Source organism: Ostrinia nubilalis, chromosome Z (assembly GCF_963855985.1).
Source record: "Ostrinia nubilalis chromosome Z, ilOstNubi1.1, whole genome shotgun sequence".
Classification (NCBI taxonomy): domain Eukaryota; kingdom Metazoa; phylum Arthropoda; class Insecta; order Lepidoptera; family Crambidae; genus Ostrinia; species Ostrinia nubilalis.
This window is the reverse complement of record NC_087119.1, coordinates 22736904-22763813: the sequence shown is the minus strand read 5'-3', so window position 1 is coordinate 22763813 and position 26910 is coordinate 22736904. Positions and strand designations below refer to the sequence as shown.

Sequence of the window (26910 nt, the reverse complement as noted above, 5' to 3'; positions counted from 1 at the left end):
TGGATGAGCGTCGCTGTAGCTGGCGACAGGGTCTTCTGGTTCAGGGTTCATGGCGTAGGTCTCAGGCAATATAAAATCCACTCGTAGAAATTAATAAACTCATTGTATTCACGAAAATCACACACAGCACTAGAGTCGTATCGGAACTGAGTGAACCAAAGTTCTTGCGATAGGAACGTCCGACCCGAGTGATAGTTGAACACAGACTGCCTGCTGTACTGTACTGTAAAGTTTCATCAAAATCTGTTCAGTAGTTTTTGCGTGAAAGTGTAACAAACATCCAGACATCCACACAAACTTTCGTATTTATAATATTAGTAAGACTAGTAAGAAGTAAGATAGTAAGATGAATTATTTTAGTTATTTGTTTACTTATAATAATATTTATTTATTTATTTCTTAGCTCTATCTGATAATGGATCTGGAGGAGATGCAATGGCCACCTCCGTAACAAAACAATAGAACCCTATGGAGTTTGGGCTTGTGCCTATTCGTGTTTCATTATGAATCGAAATATAAAAGACTTAATAAACTCTATTAAAAAGTTAAATTAATTTATCAAGTTTGAATACCTCATTCTACCTTAAAATTAATAACTTAAATCAAGTCTTAATACGGTCACGGCTCAAGATTTTTTTGTCCATTTCAGCGTTCTTTTTACTCTTTTGACGTTGCGTTGACAGCTTTTACCTAAATTCGCGCGGAATATTTTTGTGAAATGGCTCTTAAGACCATGCAATTATCTACACTTTCTCCTAAGAGTCAGCATTTCTGAGATTTGATGATCCGTAGAGTCAGAAAGGTGTTTTCTTCATAACGGTCTTACACATAAATCCAATGTGATATCGCCTCGTGTCTCGACTCATTATTGTAATATCATGATGTGTTGTCAACGTCGAATATAAAATGATCAACTTCAATGTCGTTTGTCAGCTTTATCAGCAAATGGTTTGTGATTTATGGCACCTTCGAGAGATCGCCGCAGGCGCAGTATGTTTTGTCCGAGTAATTTTCGCCATTTTAATTGGTAACCTGCGTTCTTTGATAAATTTATTCATCCAGTTTAGTACAAAAGTTTCTGAGGAGATTAAAAAAAAGAGGATAAAGCGGTCTATTTTTTCAACAATAATAGCGCTATTATAGTTTGACATCCAAGATTTTTGTAGGTACTGGAATCACTATATTTTTTTTTTCTGTATGACTCTTACTCCAAGATCCATCAGCTAACATTGTTATCATAGGAACACCATCTACTTGAACGTCGCCATTTTTACAGCCAGTTGAAATTCTTCTTTTGCGGCTTCCTCTATGCTTCATTCTTGGGCTAGTTCCCAGAATTCACATTTTTTAGCATGACATTTAACATTTTATTTAACTTAGACAAACATGAAAAAAAGAGCTCGAAAAATATCTTTCAAAACCTTACTGGAAGAAGGTGGCCAATTTTGAATATCTGCGAATTCTTCTTTATATTTTGAGGAACTCTCTCAGCATGTTTTGACTAAATTGTAATCGTCTCTCAATTTTTGCACCAACCGACTATCACGATAACATTTATACTTGTAAATTTCAGCACTTTAAGTACACGAGTGTGGGTTGTTCCAAGTACTTCGGCAGCATCTCAGCTCTCTGCTTCAAAGTATGTTAAAACATTTAGATCAAAATCGAGAAACTCCTGCTGAAGCTTAAATTAATTAAGCTTTTCTTCATACAGGCGCTTCGTCTAAAGTGAGGCAAAAATAATCCAAAAATTATCTCAATAGCTGTTAATTTGTTTTTAAAAATGGACCGAACACTTGTCATTTATTATATTCTTAATGACGTTTCCAATGTATAGGTATATTAATGTAATTTTCCCAATTGGTGTTGATTTCATAATTTCGAGGTTGAGTTAATGTTTTTGAATGCGGCGGGGTATTTCATTATCTTCTGTATCTGGTTGTAGGTAATTTAGTTCAGTTACTAAAATTAGTTTTTCTAGAAAAAAAAATAGCATGCACTGCTGTTAATGATATTCATGCGATGTTAGTGGGAAGATCTGGTGACCAATTCGAGAATTGTTTAAAATTACAAAATCTTCGGATGTTATAGTCTTTGTAACACCAGATCTTCATTGGTATTTTCTTTTGTATCCCTCTGAACACATCTTTCAATAGTTTTTCCATAGTTTTTTTTTTTCAGTATTATTTCATAATAGAGTAAAAGGGAACGTGAAAGGACCTTAAAATATTCAGTGTGGTCATCACGAGGTTTTGAGTTGTCCGAGGTCATCAATGAAATCTAAATCGAGAGACTAAAATTACGCAAACGTAGTCGGCTGAACCATTTAAGAACCTAGTATGAGCAACGGAATAAATTTTACAGGAGCGCGAAAAAACACATTTTCGTTTACCCTACTGGTATACTCAAACTTTTGAAAACTTATTGATGTTTATTTTGAAGCTTGATAATTTAACTATATATTTTACAATAAATTAATTAATTAACTTTTAAATAGCAAGTTTTATGGCCCTTACTAACACTCAAGTAGTTTTCTTTTTTTTTACTTCGTAAAAACCAGAATCCAAACCTAGTATGAGCGTACGTACGTACGTACGTATAGGTTTTAAAATGGTTATTGGGGTCAGGGTCCATTTCAAACTTACCATAAGTTTGGTGTAAAGGAAATAATGATTATTTTATTAAAAAAGGTAACTTTTAATCAAAAGAAATAGGTACATAATTATTACGAATTAATTCTCAGAAGTAACTTGCTGACCTAAAAGATCTAATGATCTATCATTGATAGGCAAATTTACCAAAAACTTGTTGATTCTGGCATCAAAGGAACAAGTTTTTTAACTATCTCATCCTTTTTTGGGTTGATACACCTCGTGGATCCGGAGTCAGTTTAGGTTAGCGTCCAAAACAGCGTAAGTAGACATGGCTGCAGCATCCCAATGGCGCTATAAAAAATGAGATCGACTTCATCTTGTCGACGAAGAAGCACATAATATGTATTGATGTCTCTGTGATCAACTCGGTCAAAACAGGAAGTGATCACCGAATGGTAAGAGACACATTGAATATCAGACCCAAGCTGGAGAGGCGTCGACTGATGAAGTCTACGCTCCATCCAGCGCCCATCCAACTCCAAAACCCCGAAACCTTTCAGCTCGAGTTAAAAAATCGCTCTAAAGTGTTCGCAAGGGATCTGTCTGTTGGCCAAAGCCAACTGACCAAGCTGAAGACCGAGGATGGTAGAGACATCTCGTTGGGGCCTGAGTTATTGGAAGAGGTTGAGAAGTTCTACGGACAACTACGAGGGCCGGCTGATTATTTCGCGGCCTAAGGTACTTAATGAAATAAAATAAATGGTTTCTATATAATCTCCCTCAAAAGAAATACATTTCTTAAATCTCGCATACAATGCCTTTTACCCACCCAAAAAATTTTTTTTCAAAATGACGACCAACCGCAGCTTTAATTTCGTTGTCATCTGCATATCTCCGGCCCCGTAAGGAGGTGGCCATAGGAATTTCTAAACGAAACGGTGGAACCTTATCGAGTTTGGGTTTGTTGGATTTGTCTTTTCGAGCACTTTGGTGCTAAATTGTGTTTTAATTTGTGCTTCATTGTAGAGATTATCTCCTTTCTTCTCGCTAGGATAAGCACTGTCACCCAAGCGGTGACCATCTATCTCATTATCATCCAAGCGGGCTCGCAGGAATGAGATAAAGATACACAGTGCTGAGTAACTTAACATTTTAGGAAGTTTGATAGTTTCAAAACGTCAATTATAAAGTTATAGAACCAAATGGCGAGCTATGTTGTTGGCGAGTTACCTATATTAGTTTATACAGAATTTATCTGTAAGAGTAGGCGCACACCGTTGATTTTTCGTCGGCCGATCGTTTAGTCGGGCAGTTGATCAGTATGGGAGTGCGCACACTACGCCGATTCGATTTGGCCGATTCTTCATACAAATTAAAATCGGGCACAACTATCGGTCAACTAAAAATCAACGGTGTGCGCCTACTCTAAATGCGATTTTCAAAACCGCACTTTTTTATTTCTTTCGCAAACTTTTCGAAAGTCGTTCTTTGATTAGCAATAATTATACTGTGGTTATGTTCGGCGTTAATTTTGGCAAAAGGGCTTAAAGTGAATGAATAATTATTTTGCTCTTCATCTTCACTATCACTATCCTCATCACTTGCCTCTGAATCTGATGATAATAAACGGTTCTTCTAAATACTCGTCCTTTTCCATATGCTTTTTCTTATCATGAGAGGAATATTTGCTCCATTAGTTAGCAGTGATTTCGTTAAAAGCATTTTCCACTAATAATTGAGGTATTTCGTTGGGTGCATGTCCAATATTAGCATCTGCTACTTTCTGTTTCATTGCAGCCCAGACCATTTCGATGGAATTTAGATCACAATGATAAGGCGGTGAACGCAATATCTGCAAAGGAAGTGTTATTGAATTTACTTTGTAATAATAATAATATAATTATACAGGTTGTTTCGTGTAAAAAATATATCAATACGCAACACAATTAATTTAAGATAAGAGGGTTTGACTTCCAGTTTGTACCGACTTAAAAAAAAAGAAAAAAAAAAAAAACGTGCACTAAAAACCAGAAAAACAATACAGTTTTTCAACAAACATGTGCACAGGGTAATACAAGGTATCGTGAAAAGTACATCTTACATCTCCAAGTAAACAATGAAAACGATAGGCAGTTCGATTTTTTCAAGTTTTTCAATTTTCAAAGGGACCAAGGTTCACGGGTCAGAAATCTTGATCCGTATACAAACATACATAGAAAAACAGTGCATACACCAATCGGTGTACATACATACAAAAAACAGTACATAGTATTGAAGTCTGGTACAAAAAAAAAAACAAGACAACGCGATCTGCAATCCTTAAAACAAAAAAGAAAAAAAAAACGCGATAATTATACCTACAACAAAAAGCTGTTACGATGGTTACTGAACATACGCACACAAATACCATGTCTGTAAAAAATAAAGTGTTACTGTGTAGTGTTTCTGAACAGTTTTGTGTGGTAAGGCCCAAAGCATGAAAAAGCGCAAAGCGCTTTGTCGCACCCGTTACAGTACGATGTGACGCGCTTGCCACACTCCGCGCAGTTCCGCCGGTGTCGGTGGCTGGAGGTCTGCAACGCAGTGTACTGCTTCGGGTAGTGCTTGAAGCGTTGTCTGTTTCTGACTGTTTCAGTGTGGTGTGTAATAGTGGGCGTAGGCCTGGGTTGTGGAGAGTACCGTGACAACAACTCCTTTACCAAAGTTTTGCGAAAACTTCGGTGAGTAGTTGAATGCTGGGATTTGTATAGTATGTAGGCATTTAATGTGCTCACATTCAGCAACCGCCGGAACAACTTCTTGTACCACACGGAAGTACGCTTCCTTTCAACGGGATAAATCGCCAGCATTAATTTGATCTTTACGATCAACGCCCCCCATACACAGATTATAATCTGCGATGACGGTCGGTTTCAGGGTGGCGCCACACTTCACGGTAGCTAACCCATGTTTGTCGAGGTAAGAGCCACGCGGTTCTTATCTCGCCATACAATGAGATCAACGTCCCCTGAGGTACAGCCACACACCTGACCGACAGCCATGTTGCTCTTTGAAAGGTGCATCAGTTCAGTGGGAACGAACTGGCGGATCGTGCGTAGCATCCCCCACGCAGTCGAAACCACGGCACTTTAACTCCCGGGATAGTGCAGGGGAATTATAATAATTATCCATCCATACCGTATAGCCTCGGTGCTCTAGACCCTTCAGTAACCTCAAGACTATTGAGGGTATGATCCCAGATACTGGGGACGCTTGAGCATTTGAGGCTTCTTCGTGACCCGAATAGACCTCAAAACGCCACAAGTATCCGGTCATTGACTCACACAGCTCAAAAGTGTTGATATGCCGACTGCTGCTGCTTTATTTTTAATAAACTGGTTGATCATCCAGTGCCACATTTATATCCAATGTATACAAATGGGAGAATTTAAGATTTAAATGGTCTACGATAGGCTGGATTTTAAATAATTTAGCTTGAGCTCTCGTTAGCTCACCAGGATTGCAAATCGCGTTACCTTGGAAGTGGAGACACCTACTCCACAACAAGAAGCGATCATAACTCATCGCTGTCGGGAACTCAGGAGTACAGAAAATGTCACGAGAACAATTTCAGCACTCCTCAATACGTGATTTCACCACAATACCCATTGCTAGGGTTATGACGAAATACACGAACAGTTCGTCGACAGTCGTGTCTACCCACTTTGTTATCCTACTGCTAGGACACATAGTGTTGGACTGAATCATAATCGCCGCTAGCTGTCGCCAATAATTTGACTAAGTCAAGATTAGTCAATTTTAATGTTTCTGCCACTCACTGACCAACTCTGGTCCAAAAGAAATTGACTATTTTTCATGTCGAAGCCCGAAATGACATCTCCCAGGAGAATGGGTCAATTTCTCCTGAGGCAAAGCAGCGCCATGGGCTTTATCGAATTCATGACTCCTCACTCCCGCTTCTCTAGATATTCAGTTCTGATATTGGGTTTTAGCGTAAGCTTACAAGGGCAGACCCTTTTCTAATACCACAATAATACCCAGTAACAATGTCTTCCCCAACCCAAGTAACATAAAACGACATGATGTGGGAACATCAACCTAACGTACCTACAATACAACTACACCCAATGTATTGCCTGTCTGCCCTTTATTTCTTTGTACTTAAATGTACGTATAATATTCAGGATTGTCTGTATCGCGATTGTAGGTATGCGGCCTCTTAATAAACACGGATTAGTGGCTGTATATTATACCATCTAAGGTCTTGTAAGGTTTTGTAAGGCTATAATTATACGTTCTGTATGCGCCATCTGCTTTTATGTGTTCTCTGTAGCAGCTGCTGGTTTGTTTAAGCTTATGATTTTTTAATGGCATTTATACTGGCATTGCTTTTTCTGTAGCTTTTCTTGTTTTTATTACGACTCATTCTTTGGAATAAATCCACTGCTTCTGTTTTTATAGACTTTTGAAATACGTGTCTTTTTTGATGTAACCACTTTATTCTTTCCCTTTCTTGTGTTCTGAATGATCTATTTGTAACTTTCTCATAAGTGAATAATTAGCTGAAAGCTGTGTGCTGTTATTCGCATACTCATGAATATGAAGAAACATAGTAAGTGTGGCTAAATTTGCACTTTTAGATATTTGCAGACGAATATTATTTCTACAAACAAATTCGAAACAAGAATTCGAAGTGTTTTTGGTGACCGATACCTACGTTTTGTGCTTCATTTGACTGAGGGTGGTCGTCATCTTGTTTCAACTCTGCGAATATTTATTTCCTCTGCAAGAATTTCATCTGCGGGCAAAGCTGTATTTTTATTTTCACATTCATTTCAGACAAAGAAATCTCAAAGTCAAAAGTTACCTTCTTAGATTTCCAGGCTGACATCTGTCTGTGCCTTGAACTTGATTAAGTTAAATAATGTCGTGTACGCCTCCTTCGTCTAATGCGTCATGAATACAATAACTAAGGGTAGTAATATTAGTGTTTTCTGCATCACTGCCGATATCAGTATGGATGGTATAAATTGCCTAGCCTCCTTCCTTCATTGTAGTTTAATAAATGTCTGAATCGTTTTTTGGGATGATGTTCATATCTATTTTTTCATTGCTGAACTGAATTTGAATTTGTGATAAGTAACAATAAATTGTTACCTATTCATTTTTTTTGTCTTTTATTTGTCTTACCGTAAAAAAATATTGTTCTAACAATAACCGACGAATGTGGTTACCGTCAGAGGTAGTAGGTAAATGTATAATTATTTTGTGAAATATCCTCATTTTCTTCAGATTCAATAACTAGGTACAGAGTCATTTTGCTGGAGAACTATAATAATATGTAACATAGCTGTAGCGACAAATTACAGATACTTGTCTTATACAGTGTGAGTCACGTTAAAGTGTACATATGAAAATAGATGAAACTAGACCTATTTTTATCGACAAAAAAGAGGTCAAAAATTTTTTGAGATTTTTTTTTAATTTTTTATAGAATTTTTTTTCTTCCAATTACTTATTGTAAAGAAAACGTAATAACTTTTAAACTAAGCAGTATATCCTGATAAAATAAAAACAGTAATAATGCTAAATAACAGGCGATACTAAAAAAATACATAAAATACACAAAAAAGGCCAACAAATAATAAAAAATGATAATTTTGAAAAAAATCTGCTTTTAAATTCGTGTTTTTTTGGTTATTTGATAAATTTCTCCAAAAAATGCCCCTATAACCGGTGGTTTTTATTACTTTGTATTATTCTCTATCGTGTTGTCTTTGTAAAACCAAAAATCGCATGTCTCTATCCCTATCACAACGTTTGCAATGATCGTTTGAACAAAGGCCTGCCACAACATTATTCTCCGCTACAGGTAGAAACAATTTTAATGTAAACTAAAATTCTTATTTTACTTCGAAATCTTTTGTTTTTATTTGAAATCTAACTTGTCTTTATCAAAATTACAAATCTAGAGCCATTTTCAGTTTCGTTGTTAACGAAGCGTTGAATAGCACGCCCGGAGAGGCTTAGTTCAAACGATCATAGCAAATGTTGTGATAGGAATAGAGACATGCAATTTTTGGTTTTACAAAGACAATACGATAGAGAATAATACAAAGTAATAAAAACTACCAGTTATAGGGGCATTTTTTGGAGAAATTTATCAAATAACCAAAAAAACACGAATTTAAAAGCAGATTTTTTTCAAAAATTATCATTTTTTATTATTTTTTGGCCTTTTTTGTGTATTTTGTCTATTTTTTTAGTATCGCCTGTTATTTAGCATTATTACTGTTTTTATTTTATCAGGATATACCGCTTAGTTTAAAACTTATTACGTTTTCTTTACAATAAGTAATTGGAAGAAAAAAAAACCTATAAAAAATTAAAAAAAAAATCTCAAAAAAATTTTGACCTCTTTTTTGTCGATAAAAATAGGTCTAGTTTCATCTATTTTCATATGTACACTTTAACGTGACTCACACTGTATTTAATTTCAATCTTAACTACGGCGAACGACATGGAAATCTTCTTTTCCACACACCAAAATGTCCTTTCAACTGTGTGTTTTAATTTGTGCTTCATTGTAGAGATTATCTCCTTTCTTCTCGCTAGGATCAGCACTGTCACCCAAGCGGTGACCATCTATCTCATTATCATCCAAGCGGGCTCGCAGGAATGAGATAATGATACACAGTGCTGAGTAACTTAACATTTTAGGAAGTTTGATAGTTTCAAAACGTCAATTATAAAGTTATAGAACCAAATGGCGTGCTATGTTGTTGGCGAGTTATATTAGTTTATACAGAATTTATCTGTAAATGCGATTTTCAAAACCGCACTTTTTTATTTCTTTCGCAAACTTTTCGAAAGTCTTTCTTTGATTAGCAATAATTATACTGTGGTTATGTTCGGCGTGAATTTTGACAAAAGGGCTTAAAGTGAATGAATAATTATTTTGCTCTTCATCTTCACTATCACTATCCTCATCACTTGCCTCTGAATCTGATGATAATAAACGGTTCTTCTAAATACTCGTCCTTTTCCATATGCTTTTTCTTATCATGAGAGGAATATTTGCTCCATTAGTTAGCAGTGATTTCGTTAAAAGCATTTTCCACTAATAATTGAGGTATTTCGTTGGGTGCATGTCCAATATTAGCATCTGCTACTTTCTGTTTCATTGCAGCCCAGACCATTTCGATGGAATTTAGATCACAATGATAAGGCGGTGAACGCAATATCTGCAAAGGAAGTGTTATTGAATTTACTTTGTAATAATAATAATATAATTATACAGGTTGTTTCGTGTAAAAAATATATCAATACGCAACACAATTAATTTAAGATAAGAGGGTTTGACTTCCAGTTTGTACCGACTTAAAAAAAAGAAAAAAAATATTAGTTTATACAGAATTTATCTGTAAATGCGATTTTCAAAACCGCACTTTTTTATTTCTTTCGCAAACTTTTCGAAAGTCGTTCTTTGATTAGCAATAATTATACTGTGGTTATGTTCGGCGTGAATTGTGACAAAAGGGCTTAATGTGAATGAATAATTATTTTGCTCTTCATCTTCACTATCACTATCCTCATCACTTGCCTCTGAATCTGATGATAATAAACGGTTCTTCTAAATACTCGTCCTTTTCCATAATATGCTTTTTCTTATCATGAGAGGAATATTTGCTCCATTAGTTAGCAGTGATTTCGTTAAAAGCATTTTCCACTAATAATTGAGGTATTTCGTTGGGTGCATGTCCAATATTAGCATCTGCTACTTTCTGTTTCATTGCAGCCCAGACCATTTCGATGGAATTTAGATCACAATGATAAGGCGGTGAACGCAATATCTGCAAAGGAAGTGTTATTGAATTTACTTTGTAATAATAATAATATAATTATACAGGTTGTTTCGTGTAAAAAAAAATGTGTTGCTTACACAATTAATTTAAGATAAGAGGGTTTGACTTCCAGTATGTACCGACTTAAAAAAAAGTAAAAAAAAAGCAAAAAAAAAACGTGCACTAAAAACCAGAAAAACAATACAGTTTTTCAACAAACATGTGCACAGGGTAATACAAGGTATCGTGAAAAGTACATCTTACATCTCCAAGTAAACAATGAAAACGATAGGCAGTTCGATTTTTTCAAGTTTTTCAATTTTCAAAGGGACCAAGGTTCACGGGTCAGAAATCTTGATCCGTGTACAAACATAGGTACATAGAAAAACAGTGCATACACCAATCGGTGTACATACATACAAAAAACAGTACATAGTATTGAAGTCGGGTACAAAAAAAAACAAGACAACGCGATCTGCAATCCTTAAAACAAAAAGAAAAAAAAAACGCGATAATTATACCTACAACAAAAAGCTGTTACGATGGTTACTGAACATACGCACACAAATACCATGTCTGTAAAAAATAAAGTGTTACTGTGTAGTGTTTCTGAACAGTTTTGTGTGGTAAGGCCCAAAGCATGAAAAAGCGCAAAGCGCTTTGTAGCACCCGTTACAGTACGATGTGACGCGCTTGCCATACTCCGCGCAGTTCCGCCGGTGTCGGAGGCTGGAGGTCTGCAACGCAGTGTACTGTTTCGGGTAGTGCTTGAAGCCTTGTCTGTTTCTGACAGTTTCGGTGTGGCGTGTAATAGTGGGCGTTGGCCTGGGTTGTAGAGAGTGCCGTGACAACAAATCCTTCACCAAAGTTTTGCGAAAACTTCGGTGAGTAGTTGAATGCTGGGATTTGTATAGTATGTAGGCATTTAATGTGCTCACATTCAGCAACTGCCGGAACAACTTCTTGTACCACACGGAAGTACGCTTCTTTTCAACGGGATACATCGCCAGCATTTGATCTTTACGATCAACGCCCCCCATACACAGATTATAATCTGCGATGACGGTCGGTTTCAGGGTGGCGCCACACTTCAGGGTAGCTAACCCATGTTATGTCGAGGTAAGAGCCACGCGGTTCTTATCTCGCCATACAATGAGATCAACGTCCCCTGAGGTACAGCCACACACCTGACCGACAGCCATGTTGCTCTTTGAAAGGTGCACCAGTTCCGTGGGAACGAACTGGCGGATCGTGCGTAGTATCCCCACGCAGTCGAAACCAAGGCACTTAACTCCAAGGATAGTGTAGGGGAATTATAATAATTATCCATCCATACCGTATAGCCTCGGTGCTCGAGACCCTTCAGTAGCCTCAAGACTATTGAGGGTATGATCCTAGAGACTGGGGTGGGGACGCTTGAGCATTTGAGGCTTCTTCGTGACCCGAATAGACCTCAAAACGCCACAAGTATCCGGTCATTGACTCACACAGCTCAAAAGTGTTGATGCAGACTGCTGTTGCTTTATTTTTAATAAACTGGTTGATGTCCAACCACCCCTTCCACATCGTCAGACTCTCATCCAGTGCCACATTTCGATCCAATGTATATAAATGGGAGAATTTAATATTCAAATGGTCAATGATAGGCTGGATTTTAAACAATTTAGCTTGAGCTCTAGTAAGCTCACCAGGATTGCAAATCGCGTTGTCTTGGAAGTGGAGACACCTACTCAACAACAAGAAGCGATCACAATTCATCGCTGTCGAGAACTCAGGAGTACTGAAAATGTCACGAGAACAATTCCAGTACTCCTCAATACGTGATTTCACCACAATCCCCACTGTGGGTTATGGCGAAATACACGTACAGTTCCTCGACAGTCGTGTCCACCCACTTTTTTATCCTACTGCTAGGGCACATTAGTGTTGGACTGAATCATCATCGTCGCTAGCTGTTGGGCGTATAGGTTTGTCTCCACAACAATGTGCTCCATAATTTGCCGATCCCAAATGGCTACAAAAGCGTCATATGGGGTGGCATACGGAGTAGTGGGTCCACAATTAATGTCGGAGAACGTTTCCCTCCTCAACTCAGGTGCGATTTGAGGTTGAGTGAATGCTCTCCACTGGAAGTCAAACTTATCTAGGTTGGCCGTCGCCGACGGCACCTCCGGCTCCGGAACTGGGGGCTCCGCGACTGCGGGCTCCGGGACCGTAGGCTGCAGGACCGGGACCGCTGGCAACACCTGGACTACGGGCGAAGGCGGCTCAACGGAGGGGGTGAAGTCCGGAGGAGGCCATGAAAAATCTCTTCTTCCCCATGGACCTCATCCTCGAGGAACGCCCGTACCGTGCGCGGAATCGGCGCCGGCAGAGCGTCCCCGTCCTCCTCCTCCTCCTCCGAAGAGTCTTCCTCACTTCCTAATATAATTAAAACAATAAAATTAGCTATACTCAGATGGAAGGTGGCGAGCTGCTAGATTTGGTGAAAACTGTATAATTAACTTACCATAGAACAGATGTTCCATGATTTCGTGGTCCTGCAGCGGTCGGCGACGTCCCAACAATAAAGTCCGCCTCGTGGCGCCTCGAGGCGTAGACGATCCACTCCCCGCAGTACGAGGAGTGAGCCTCGACCGTGGCGTCGATGGCCCACTCCCCGCAGCACGAGGAGTGGACGCGCCGCTACCACCGCACTCCAAATATCTATTTAAAGAAATTATAGATTTTATTACTGAATACACAAATAAAAAAAGGGGTTTTTTTAAATCTCTATACTTACAGTGCCGGTGACGGCACCTGCAGGTCAAGCTCCGGCTCCGGCTCCGGCTCCTCGGCAGGGGTGGGGCCCGGCACATCAGTTGGAATGTCACTGAAATTGAATATTGTATAAGAACAGAAAATAAACCTTATGTTGTCCTATATTCAAAGTTAAAAAAATATGTAATAATAATATTTAATAACTTACATTGGAACCGACGGCAGCCCAGCATCGTCAGTGCTCCACGCTCCCACATGCTCTCGGATGTTGTACTAAAACATAAATACGTTAAGTCAATACTAAAATGGACACATAATCATAAAAAAGGGTTTCATTTAAATACATACACAGTTGCCGAGGGCAAAATTCTCTTTCGTTTGGGAGCGTGGAGCGGCCGCTTCAGGCCACTGCCTCGCGGCACCTCCCTGATATCCAGGCTGCTCATCCTAAAATGAAAATAACATTCGCATCAACTATTTGTTATCTATATAGGTATGACAATATTAAACAAAAATGCTGATAAAATAAAACTATTCTAAAATAATAATTTCAGTGACTTGAGTAAAATTATTCACTTTGCTTAGAATAACAATAAAATTAATCATTACATTGTACATTTTTAATTAAGACCATATTATAAGTGAATCAAGATAATAATAAAAACGCTTTATTGTGCACCACACACACAAAACAAAGTAAAGGGCGATAATTACGGTTCCAAAACAGATGGCCGGCCTGTGCCACCACTAGCACCGCCACGTACGCCGCCCCCGCGTGTGCGTACGCCGCCCCCGCGTGTGTGTACGCCACCACGCGTACGACCTCCTCTCATTGCACTATAATAACATGCAAAAAAAAAAAACAAATGAGCAAAGCAAACTCAAAAACAAATATTAAACATACATACACTCGAAAAACATAACCCTCCTTCTGGCGCAGTCGGGTAAAAAACAAAAATGTAAGTAAAAAGAAATTGGCATGAAACCAAAAAAAAAATTAATGGATACAGACAAAAACAAAAACAAGTTTGTGTGTCTCATGAAAGTTCCAGTACAGCCTTGGCCAAAAGTATTGAGCACCCATGATACTTTTTGATTTTGAAGGAATTATACATGTGTCTGAATCAAAACAGTTTTTAACAGTTTTATAATGTTTATTTACAACAAAAAATTAATAGTTTGTTGGACCGCCCTTCGCCTTAATTACTGCAGAAATTCTTTTTGGTAAAGACTGAACTAATTTATTACTGCAGACCTCTATTCTGTATGCGCCATCTGCTTTTATGTGTTCTCCGTAGTAGCTGCTGTCTTGTTTAAGCTTATTATATGATTTTTTATGGCACAACTGGCATTACGATTTCTGAGACTTCGCGGAAATTTAGCTATTCTTGATTTTTATTACGACTCATTCTTTGGAACAAATCCACTGCTTTTGCTTTTATAGACTTTTCAAATATGTTGTGATACCTGTCTTTTTGGATGTAACCACTTATTTTTTTTCCTTTATTGTGTTCTCAAATATCTTTTTGTAACTTTCTCTTAAGCGGAGAGAGTGATCGTCATCTTGTTCCAACTCTGCGGGCATTTCCTCTGCAAGAATTTCATCTGCGAGAAAAGCTTCTATTGTAGGCAGTGGAAGGCTTCCTCGTGTAGCTCTTTTCCAACAGTTTATTACAGTAGGTGAATGAATTCCATTCTAAATATTGTAAGTCATTTGGACTATCACATCAGATGCTGTCTTTGTACATTCCAAGCCATTTTGAATTTGTTCAGCAGGAAGAAGCGGTAAAGCGCTCGCTAGGGCTACTAGACTTCGACTCCTGGTTTGTTTGTGGCCTGGCTTCGGGCGAGTCGTCCAATGATAAAATAGCACCATCATAATGAAACTGACTGACTGACTGGAGGAATGGCGACCGTTTGTGAAGCTTGCCACCAAACCAAGTGTGACAACCACGACCACTCTGGCAAGAGTGTAGCTTCGAAGAAGAAGAAGAATGTAATTTCTAAGAATACTTTCGAAATGGCGTTCATAGCACCTTTTTCTTAATCGATTTATGAAGTTTACGTAGGTACCATTCTGGTGTTTTGCACTTTGTCATGTCGAACAAAATTATGTAGCTTTTCTCAGTTCAATTCGACATAAGTGGGAATACCAAAGGTTTGATAGTTACTGGGATTTCCTGAGCAACGCTTTTTACAATAAGTGAATGAATTCTAAATATTGTATAGGTACATCATTTGGACTATCCCATCAGATGCTGTCTTTGCACATTCCAAGCTATTTTGAAGGGGCTTGACAGAAAGAAGCAATAACGCGCTCGCTAGGGCTACTAGTCTTCGACCTGGTTTGTTTTTAAACACTTCCTTTTCTTCCAAATGCTTCGGGCGAGTCGCACAATGACGGTTCGGCCAAACCAACCAATGTTTACTGATCGCCATCGCCATCGCGCACATTTAGGCTGCACACGTTGGTTTGGCGGATTTTTACGCGCGTTCTGAAGAACGTGCTTCAAAACTTCTGTTTTTCTTTCCGTTTAATCCTTTATTAGGTATAAAACTATTCATCAGATGAAATTATATTTTTCACAAGTGTGACCATTACTTTTCGTGTATACCTGTAGAGATTCTCATAAAACACAACCTAAATCAATGACGTGGTTGAAAATTATCTCGACAGACGTTTGTGGGACATAATAACTTATTGGTCAACACAATAAAACACGACAAAAATTTAAATTTTCTTTTCTAATAATATTGGCACTAAATCTCTCAACTTCTCACTGTGTGTTCTTTTGCTCTTTTTGTAGTTCTGGAATGATTTCAAAAAGGTTCTTTTTCAGCGGCATGCCAATTGTCTACTGAATTTTAAGTAATAGGCAAGTCCTCGCCTAAACGTTCGATGTTAGAAAAAAAAAATACTGGGGGGTTATTAGCCCAGGCGATTTTTTAAAAATGAGTCGTCGTAATTGTACGCGCCAGCATTAAAACCTCATACAATTCAAACTCATGACACACTATTCTTTATCTAAAGATTGCGATTTGAAATTTAGTAACTGTTCCAAATACATAGAGGCTTGTACTCTTATGTCTTGGTATTTTTCTAATAGGTTGTTCCAAATTATGTAATAGTTTTCACCAGTAGGTGGAATACCCGAGCAAATTGTAAGTGCTTTTCCGGAAAGTTCAAATCAAATCAAATCAAAAATATTTATTCAGTTTAGACCACAAGTGGCACTTATGAACGTCAATAGAAAATAATAAAAAAAGAAAAGGTAGCCCTTATGGGGCACTTTACATGTCTCCTTATCTTTTGGGCCCTACCAGCGCTTCGAGACAAACATATGGCAAGTGCTGAGAAGAAACGCCGGAACAAACTCAGTCACCACTTATTGCCAGGAATTATCTAACGGTAAGAATAGTCAAATTTAAGTACATCAAATATGTGCAGACTGAACTGACCACGCATCCTTGTCATCAATATAGTCTCGAACCTTGTAGTACCCTTTGGACATAAGGGTATTTTTTATATGTATCTTCTTCCTATAAGGTATTAAGCCTTTTCACCTGGAGACAAACCAGTGTTCTCATGAATAAGAGTTTTAAAATTTTGGTAAAAAACGGGCCACTTGGAAAGGGCTCCGTCGAAAGAGACTAGTTCTAAAGGCGATAATTTTTTTATGAACTCTTGTTTGTGACGCTCTGTGTTGGCTTTTAGTTGTGCGATGGAGCTTTGCACCGAAAGGATGTTACAGTACAAATCGTCAAAAGAGTTGAGTGCGGAAAATGTAGGTTTTTGAGTTCCTCATCATGTTTCATAAAACACAAATTAAGCTCGTCAATGGTATCAAAAAAATCCGATCTTGTTTTTTCAATAGAATGCATGCGAGACATGAACATTAAAATTTGTTCAAACTGAGAGTCGGAGACCTTTAGGCTGAGGTCGTATAGATCCTGAACCCTCTGAAAAAGCGCTTCTTTTTTTAGCTTCATGAAAATTAATTTTGCGTTTTACTCCCTCCATTGTATTGTAGGTGAGCAAACACACGCACGAGAGCTAGCGGTAAAAATAAATTAAATTCTGCGTATTTATTTATAATCCAGTAGGAAATAAAATGCGTAGCGTAGGTAGGTATGTGAGCAAATTTGAAATTAACGCGATAGTAAACAAAAATAAATAATGGAATGTGAAATGTGTCAAATGTCAATCGTATCGAAATTTCTAGAAAGAATGTGTCAAACGAGCGAATTTTCTAGAGGCTTGTCAAAATGACGGATGCGTGAAAATGTGTAGTTGTGATTTTATGTAAGTGTAAAGGATAGGAAACGAAACTAAGCCTCTCCGGGCGCGCCATTCAACGCTTCGTTAACAACGAAACTGAAAATGGCTCTAGATTTGTAATTTTGATAAAGACAAGTTAGATTTCAAATAAAAACAAAAGATTTCGAAGTAAAATAAGCATTTTAGTTAAAATTAAAATTGCCTCTACCTGTAGCGGAGAATAATGTTGTGGCAGGCCTTTGTTCAAACGATCATTGCAAACGTTGTGATAGGGATAGAGACATGCGATTTTTGGTTTTACGAAGGTAATACGATAGAGAATAATACAAAGTAATAAAAACTACCGGTTATAGGGGCATTTTTTGGAGAAAGAAGAACGGTCACGCCCCATACAAAAAAAACCCAGACCCGACAGAAACGAGACATACCTCAGTTTTTTTGTCATGTCTTAATTAGTTAAATTATATATTTTTTATATTCAAAATCTATGTATAACACCAAAATATTACCCTTTGTTTTTGATCAGGCGTTATACAAAAACTAATAGAAAATGCCTATTTATCACCAAAATTGGTAAATGTATGTACCTAAATGTCTATTACAGCTGCTATGGAATGTATCTAGGTGACCTGGAGATACAGCCGGATTATACAGGGTGGTTATACATATGGAACGATAAGTGATCTCACTCGATTATTTCTAAACTATACAAGATATCGAAAAACTAGTTACTGATTCTGAAAGTGCTTCACGAGCTCTTTCAAATGGTACCAATAATAGGTTACAGATTATGGAAGCTGGTAACATTGAATTTTTGGATTTTGTATCTTCTCGTTTCCACCCTGTATAATCCGGCTGTATCTCCAGGTCATCTAGATACATTCCATAGCAGCTGTAATAGACATTTAGGTACATACATTTACCAATTTTGGTGATAAATAGGCATTTAGTATTAGTTTTTGTATAACGCCTGAACAAAAACAAAGGGTTAATATTTTGGTGTTATACATAGATTTCGAATATAAAAAATATATAATTTAACTAATTAAGACATGACAAAAAAACTGAGGTATGCTCGTTTCTGTCGGGCCTGGGTCACAGATGACCGTTCTTCTTTATCAAATAACCAAAAAAACACGAATTTAAAAGCAGATTTTTTTCAAAAAGTATCATTTTCTATTATTTGTTGGCCTTTTTTATGTATTTTTTAGTATCGTCTGTTATTTAGCATTATTACTGTTTTTATTTTATCAGAATATACCGCTTAGTTTAAAAGTTATTACGTTTTCTTTACAATAAGTAATTGGAAGAAAAAAAATTCTATAATTTTTTTAAAAAAAATCTCAAAAAATTTTTGACCTCTTTTTTGTCGATAAAAATAGGTCTAGTTTCATCTATTTTGATATGTACACTTTAACGTGACTCACACTGTATTTCCATCTTTAACTACTTCTGAACTTGGTGATAAGCGTGCTATGTTGTAAGTACCATTTTCCATTGAAGACAAAACGGACGAGGCCAACCTTAGCGTTGCCCGCTACTTTACATTTTTTGTAAGGTTGGCTCTGAAGAGTATCTCTAGTGCAGTCACCTCATAAGAAGCTACAAGGCACTTCACTCCGGCATCTCCGTGATGATTGTTATTATTAAAAAGATTTATGATAATTTGGTTTGATCTTAGGAAAATACTATCAGTGGAGGCTAATCCTAAAGCACCTATCTATAGGCTTTCGTCTGGAATCCAGAGATGAGAATGTGGATGTCAGTCGGTATGAAAGTAAAAATTTGACCACATGAAAACTAAAAACCAGCCAAGTGCGAGTCGGACTCGCGCGCGTAGAGTTCCGTACAAAATTAACAACAAAAATCACGTTTTGTTGTATGGGGACCCCCCTATTTTTATTTTATTCTTATTTTCAGTATTGGTTGTTATAGCGACAATAGATATCCCATCAAAAACAATACTTGTCAAAAAAACCAAGTCTCGCAACTCAGTTGTTCTACGGTAAAAAGTTGTGAGATCCATGTAATACCAAGTCCAGGCCAGGAAATCTTTAACGTTTTACATAAATATATTGACTTGGCCATCGCACTAAATAATTTAATTTACACGTGTTTTCATGCGATGGCCAAGTCAATATATTTATGTAAAACGTTAAAGATTTCCTGGCCTGGACTTGGTATTACATGGATCTCACAACTTTTTACCGTAGAACAACTGAGTTGCGAGACTTGGTTTTTTTGACAAGTATTGTTTTTGATGGGATCTCATTTCTTTTTGTATTTTGTAGACAGCAGTTATGTATCTAGAAAACTGGACCGAAATTGAAAAATTTTACTCGACTTGGCGGTTGCACTACCGTGCCCCCAAATCTCATTTCTTTTTGTATTTTGTAGACAGCAGTTATGTATCTAGAAAACTGGACCGAAATTGAAAAATTTTACTCGACTTGGCGGTTGCACTACCGTGCCCCCAAATATTTTAGTTTTTCCTTGATTCATACACCAAACACTACTTATATTCCAAATTTGAAGCTTCTAGGTCTGCTAGAAGTGCCTTAGAGTTTTGATGATCGGTGAGTCAGTGAGTGACAAAATTAAGTAACTTTGACCCGTTATAATTCTTAAACTACTGGTTCAAATTGAATGAAATTTTAAATATACCGTGTCTTTACAATGCCTGCATAGCTAATGAAAATTCAGCCTTCTAGTTTTATCCACAACGAAGTTACAGGCAGTCGAAAATGGACTGAATTGCTTCGAGAAAAGGATGGTACGGCCGTGCCGCTTTTTTGCTCGACTTGGTGGGGGCACTGCCGTGCCCCCAGATACATATTCTGTAAAAATTTCAACTGATAGACACGACAATGAAGTCTCAGTAATAGGGCCCCGTTTTCACCCTTTGGATACGGAACCCTAAAAAGAGTAGCATGGAAGAGTGGTTCGGTTGTTGGGTGGCTGGTGCAACCGGGATATGGGAAATGTATTTAGAAAACATATTATTTATAAAATTTCCTTAAGCCGGGTTTTCACAGTACGAGTTGGCTCGGACCGACTGGACTCGTACGAGTTAGGTCGTATAGGAGTACACTCGTATGGTGGTTTTCACACCGAGTGTTCACTGCGGTCCGTCCGAGTGACATTCGTATCCCTCCATCCGAGATGACGTCGGGTGATTTGCTGCTGAGAGGTGTAGAAGTTGTAGCAGATATGTTAAATTAGAAGAAGTTCAGAATCACGAAAGGGAAAAAGAACGAAGAAAGAGACAAATTTGGACCCGAAAATGGGTTTTAAGACGTAATGAATTTGGTGCATCAGATATTTTTTTACGTGAAACTGAAGAAGAAGATCCAAAACACTTCCTCCGCATTCCACAACAGTTCCTCCGCTTCATATAGCTCCACAAACCGCAAATTATCGCGTTCATTCCACTTTTTCTTAGTTGTCGCCATTTTGATTTTCTGAAAACCATCCGAGTAAACTCGAAAAGTTGAGTAAGATCCGACTCCGCTCGGATTGAGTACCGACGTCCGAGTGCACTCTGATTATTATATTAACACGATACGAGTAGCGTCCGAGTAGTCATCCGAGCAGACTCGGTCCGAGCCAACTCGTACTGTGAAAACCCGGCTTTATAAACAACGTTTCTGGTCTTTCTGGAGGATGGTGCGAGAATGACCAGACTGGATGGTGAACTTACGCGGGAGCACGCCACATATAACTGACCATGGGAGAAGTAGGGCTGTCTTAAATCAACTCCTGCTAGCGCGAGTGTTTGACCCTGCGACTTATTAATGGTCATGACGAAACATACCTTCAATGGAAATTGTAGTCTCCGAAATTCGAAAGGAAGATAATTTGGGATTAACGGTATTCGCGGTTTAAATACCGTTTCTCCCTTTGCAGACCCAGTTAAAATAATACCTTCGACAATATTACGATGTAAGACCCTGACTTGAAGTCTCGTGCCGTTGCATAATTTAGGTGGTTTCAAATTCCTGAGCAACATTACTGTTGCACCGATTCGTAATCGAAGACTGTAGTATGGAAGACCAGCTGGATTAATAGTGTTCAAAAACTCAACCGGATAGTGAACAGCGTCTTCTGTGTGTATAACTGTATCTACTGATTTATAAATCATTTCTTCACTTGTAAATGAATTTAGCAAAACGTCATTTATTAGTGTGGCGCGTTCATTTGTGGGTGATAAAATAGCTCGTTTATGCAGTCATTCTATAGGTTTATGTTGAATTTGAGGTATATTTGGATATACGTTATCTATTAATTCTGGGACTGTTGTAACTACAGTGCATAAATCTAGTAAAATTTAACTGTCTTTTTCTGGGTATATGACTATTTTAAGTAGTATATTTGAACAGTTGCCTGCTTTAATATCCCCTTTTAAGAGCACTCGCATATTTTTAGTTAAGTTAAGAATTTCAATAGACGGCCATAAAACTGATCTTTTTAAACATGCTTTGATCTCGTCTGCCCAAGTTCCCCTTGGTACAACCGGTAATGTTTGTCTGAAAATATCCGGCTAATATAAGTGTCAAGCCACCTATCAGAGAGTTACTATCTCTCACGTCTTGTAAAGTCCTATTCAACGCCTCAAAACATTTTTTATGAGCCATAGTGCTTTCATCCCAGATTATGATTTCAGCTCTACGTAAAACTTTGGCAAGATTGCTTTGCTTTGGAATATTGCAAATTAGGGTTTCCGAAATAGATAAATTAAGCGGTAACTTTAAAGCCAAGTGAGCAGTGCGACCTCCTTCCAATAAAGTTGCTGTAATCCCCGATGAAGCGACAGCTATGGCAATTCCACGATTGCTTCTAATCTTTGCAAGTATCAAATTAATGAGAAAAGTTTTACCAGTTCCACCAGGGGCGTCTATAAAGAACATTTTTCCATTGTGTTTATTGATGCTTGCTATAATTTTATTGTAGGTATATTAATTTTTGTTCATCTGTTAAGCAATTCTCATTTGTGTTAACAAATCTTTGCAATCTAGGGACATCATAGTTTAGTTCATTAATATATGAACCTAATTCATTATTAAATCCTTCCGATCTAGTCGGCTTTGGTAATCCGTACCCTTCTATTGCGCATCCACCTAGAGCTAAGCATGCTGTTTCTATCTCCAAAAGGCACCTATTGAAGATTTCATCCATGAAAGAGCTTACATCGCAACCTGCTTGCTCTCTATCTGTCTTTTGAAATAATATTATTGCATGAGCGATAGAAGTAACTTGGTTCTGTCGTTTTACTGTTTGTCATGTTTGCTTTTCTTTAAGATTGAATCAAGTAACAATTGCAAAGATTGTGGAATATCCTCGTCACAGTTTTTTAAAAAGCGATAGGGATTTGGGTAACCATCAAGGCAATAAACACTTTTGAACGGATATACCTTCTCCAATTATGTATGCCGTTGCTCTAACAACTCGTAAGCGTTCTTCTTCCTCATTTGCCTGCTTGGGTGTATACCATTGCTGGGACCAAGTTTTGTAATCTGTGTTACGGAAGCAGATTACTGTTTCGTGGTTTTGACCAACTGATGATAATTTCACTCCCTTAATAGTCTTGTAACCTTTAGAGAACCTTAGAGATTGAGAAATCTTTCAAGATATCTTTAAAAGAAAACTGGCATCCATCTTCTATGCCCTCTAAGTAGTTGCAAACGTACTAAAAAGCTGTAGTGACTAGTCTGGAATGGCCCAGGCTAATATTTTCACTGTCAAGAAGTTTGCGTAAAGTATGATTTCGTTATGTTTTGTTGCTTCCAGATAGTTTATTGGATTTTATTGCTAATGAATTCCTTTTGTTTGAAAAGACCAAAATAATATTTTGAGTAGTTTTGTAACTTAGTAATTAGAGTTGCAATATTTGGTTTAGGAGTCACCTGTCTATTTAAACTCGCGTTCCAGGATTCAACGGCTCTATTTGTTCTATGAAAATGATATCAGAAAGTGTTACTTTTAAATTTTACTCATTAGGTCCGCGGACTAGATTTCCGATAGGGAATATACCTAATCAAATGTTCATGTGCTATAAACTGGAAGGGTCACCAGTGTTTTCCACTAACTATACCTACACTATAGAAATTATCTGCGTACAAGCTATAATAGCTTTGTTCGTAAAGGCCCATATTAGATGTAGCACTACATTGTTTACATGTTTCGCAAAATGTTTATCTATGTCACTTTCCTTTTACATACTGCTTAAATTTAAGGTATTATCTCTATAGAACATTATAGATACGTCGACTGACAATTTTTGTTCGTAGCATAATATATTTCAAGTAATCTTTTATTAAAATACTCGATAATGGGGTCTTGAGAATCTGGTATTTTGCAAATTTGATTATCAGTGAGCGACGGGTTTTCTATTGGCCTATAAATCACTCTTAGAAATAAATACTTTTTTACTTTTTTTACTTTACTTTATGTCATAATAGATCGATGCAAATTACATATAATTTTATCGTTTCGAAGTAAACGATATGTGACGGGATCCAAGCTCTCATTTTCAGGTTCCAGAAAGGCTTATGAAGACCACAATTTATTCTCCGATAGAGGAAACTTTTTATGCGTCTGGAGTTAAAGAAATAGATGCAAATGGAGAAGAAGTGGAATCCTTACCAACCAGCCTTATACCTCAGTCTACTACGTACAAGTAATCTAAACTAATTTTACTCTTACCCAGAACTTCTAAAAAGGCTGATATTAAATGATCGACCTGTAAAGTATCTACAGATGAGTTATAGAAACAGACTTTGTTTATCCAGTCTAATTAATTATTATTAAAAGAACCTGATTACTTTTATGTATCATACAGGGTCGATGTGTATTGGTGGGGTCTCCGTGACGTCAACATCACTAGGAAACCGTGTGCTGTTCTCCAAATAGATGAGCTTACAATAAAGTCTGACATAATTTGCGATAAAAAACCCAATTGCAATTTCCCCAACGGACGCATCTCTCAGACTTTTGAAGGCCCTTTAAATGAAGCTTACAGGTCAAATTTGTCTGTCAAGTTATACGACAGCGGTACTTTTGGTCGAACCATGTTCCTCGGAACAAACGTCATGAAGAACCCTAACAAGTACATTGTGAACTGGATCGCCAAGAGTGAGAGAGAGGCATCTCTGAAATCAGCATCTATTACGTCGTCAAACTTTTTACAAGGTAATTATTCATTTTTATCATAATCCATGGACAAAATTAACACTTTGTATTGGTGCGGATTCCAAATAGTCTTGAAGACTTAATTTGTGTTAATTAAAATGAACTATAATTACACGTTTCAGTGAACCACATGACCTTCATCAAGAAGAGCAATTCTTCTATAGACGATAATGACGAGTTTACCAGCAATGTTTCTATAAGAAGTAATAGGGTTCGCTGCAAAGTGAAACAGTCTGCTTGGAGCAGGTTGTTCAGCAGAAAACCAGCTGAAGAAGAATACGTTCTTCTTCCAATGTTTGCTAAAGAGAAGGATCAAATAAAAGTAGTAAAAAAGAGTTTGAGACAACCGGAGCAGAAAGATTGGTGGCTCAGATATTTTTGTTCAGAAAAAGTGAGTTTTATTTTGTTATCACGCATGAAAATCGTTTATTAAACCGAGGGAACTGTAAATAATACGAAGATAAACGCCCCCAGCGTTTATTTCATGTAGTTTTAATATAGCGCTTTTCCAAAAAAGGTGTGTAATCTGATGGGTGTATCCCACTACTTCTATTAGGTACCTATTTCTATTGATAGAAATACTGGTACTGATTCTCCCACTGTTTCCATTGCTGGCGGCAGCAGCGGCAAAGACACTGCATCACGTCTTATGACGGGGCGTGCACATAGAAACTATTTTTTTCCTCTTTTGATCTTCTTCTTCTTGTCATGTCGACAATAGGCATACACAGCGTCAGCCCTGCTACAAGAATGGCTTACCTCTTTAGGTAAAACCTCTTACCTCATTAGCAACTACCTGCCAATAATATTTTTCACAAAATCGCTTAAAAGCACGGAAATTTTTCCTTGTCGCGACAAGATCGGTGTAATAAATTGCGGAAACAGATGTATGTTTGTATTGAATTAAGCATTATATCACGTGCATGTTTCCAAAGATCACACTCCCACAAGATATGGATGGGCAGACTGCTCAGCTCATGACTGACATCATCAGTGGAAGACTCGCAAAAAGGAGACGGAACTAGTTTGAATTCGTGAAGTTTATGTTTAAAGTTGCCATGCCCCGTGAGGAACTGCGACGAGCAATGGTCGATTTCTAACCATCGCCTAGGGTAGCACAGCAGCCAAAGCCATGCTTCTCTTTTTATTTTTTCCTTTTGTCACTTTCAATTTCATTGCTTATCTCCTAAGTGCTCTCGCGTAGTGATAAAAGTAGGTAGCCTTTTACTGCCTGCGGAATTTCTTATCGTACGCATTACTGCTGCGCCTAATAGTCCGTCATAAATTGTTGAGATTATTATCATGCCAATTAAGGCGTTTATTTCGAAGAAAGTCCAGGTTTCAAGACACGGTTTGGTTTTGTTCTGCGTTAATATAAACGCAGAACACTCAAACGCAGTTTGAGTAACAAGTAGCTCAATCTCTTCGTGGAAAAATGTATAGAAAAAACTTTTAAGCCTATTCTGCTTGGAAAATACTGTCTGGATTGAAAAGGAATGCTATCGAAAATGCCTATATCAGGTTTCTGGGGAAATATCTGGGGAAACATTTGTAGGTTGAGGCTAAGGAGTTCGAACATAATAAAGAAGCTAGAAGTTGTTGTGCTCTGGCGAAGAGATTCTGACATTACAATTGGATCTGATGAAAGGACAATGACCAAAAATGTATGGAGTGTGGTCCAAATGTCCACCACTAACGAGACCTATGTAGTAAAATAGTCTACTAAATACTGATTCATTATAACCAAACCCCAATCAAAAATATGCTGTCAGTAAAAAGTTATGACTGAATGAAAAGTCTGTTTTTTACCTTTTCATCCGAAAAATGTTCTTGATATCATTCTATCTGTTAAAAACGATGGAGTGGACTGTATTATAGTGATAGGCAGGCCGGTGGTGATATTAATATGCAGGAAGCAAGGAAACACCAAAAAGGGCCAAAACAGTAGGTATATTGCAGCTCAAAACATTATTACACAAGAGCGTACAAAAGGCAACTTCAAAAATCAATAAATCTAAAACAATATTTAAAAAAAGTAAAAAACCACAAACAATTATCAAAAAGGGTTGCTGGCCAAACTGCCAGCAACAATAATAATATCCATTGCACATTTTGGACTAATCTACGCATGTTATGTCATGTCGCATGTGGCGCGGGGTTATAGATGAATTTTATTAAATATTATACTAGCTGTGCCTACGATTTTGTACGCGTGAAAATAGTTTGAATAATATTTCCCATTTTT

At 37.5% G+C, this 26910-nt stretch overlaps 1 protein-coding gene across 1 annotated transcript in view; it reads left to right on the top strand.

Annotated features, from left to right (window-relative positions):
• Positions 1-26910, top strand: part of LOC135087196 (otoferlin-like) — a 79209-nt gene that overhangs the window by 41756 nt on the left and 10543 nt on the right. The window contains exons 18-20 of the mRNA XM_063982035.1: positions 24011-24153; positions 24316-24665; positions 24788-25056. Coding sequence (XP_063838105.1) covers positions 24011-24153; positions 24316-24665; positions 24788-25056 — 762 coding nt within the window. The remainder of the gene's footprint in view (positions 1-24010; positions 24154-24315; positions 24666-24787; positions 25057-26910) is intronic.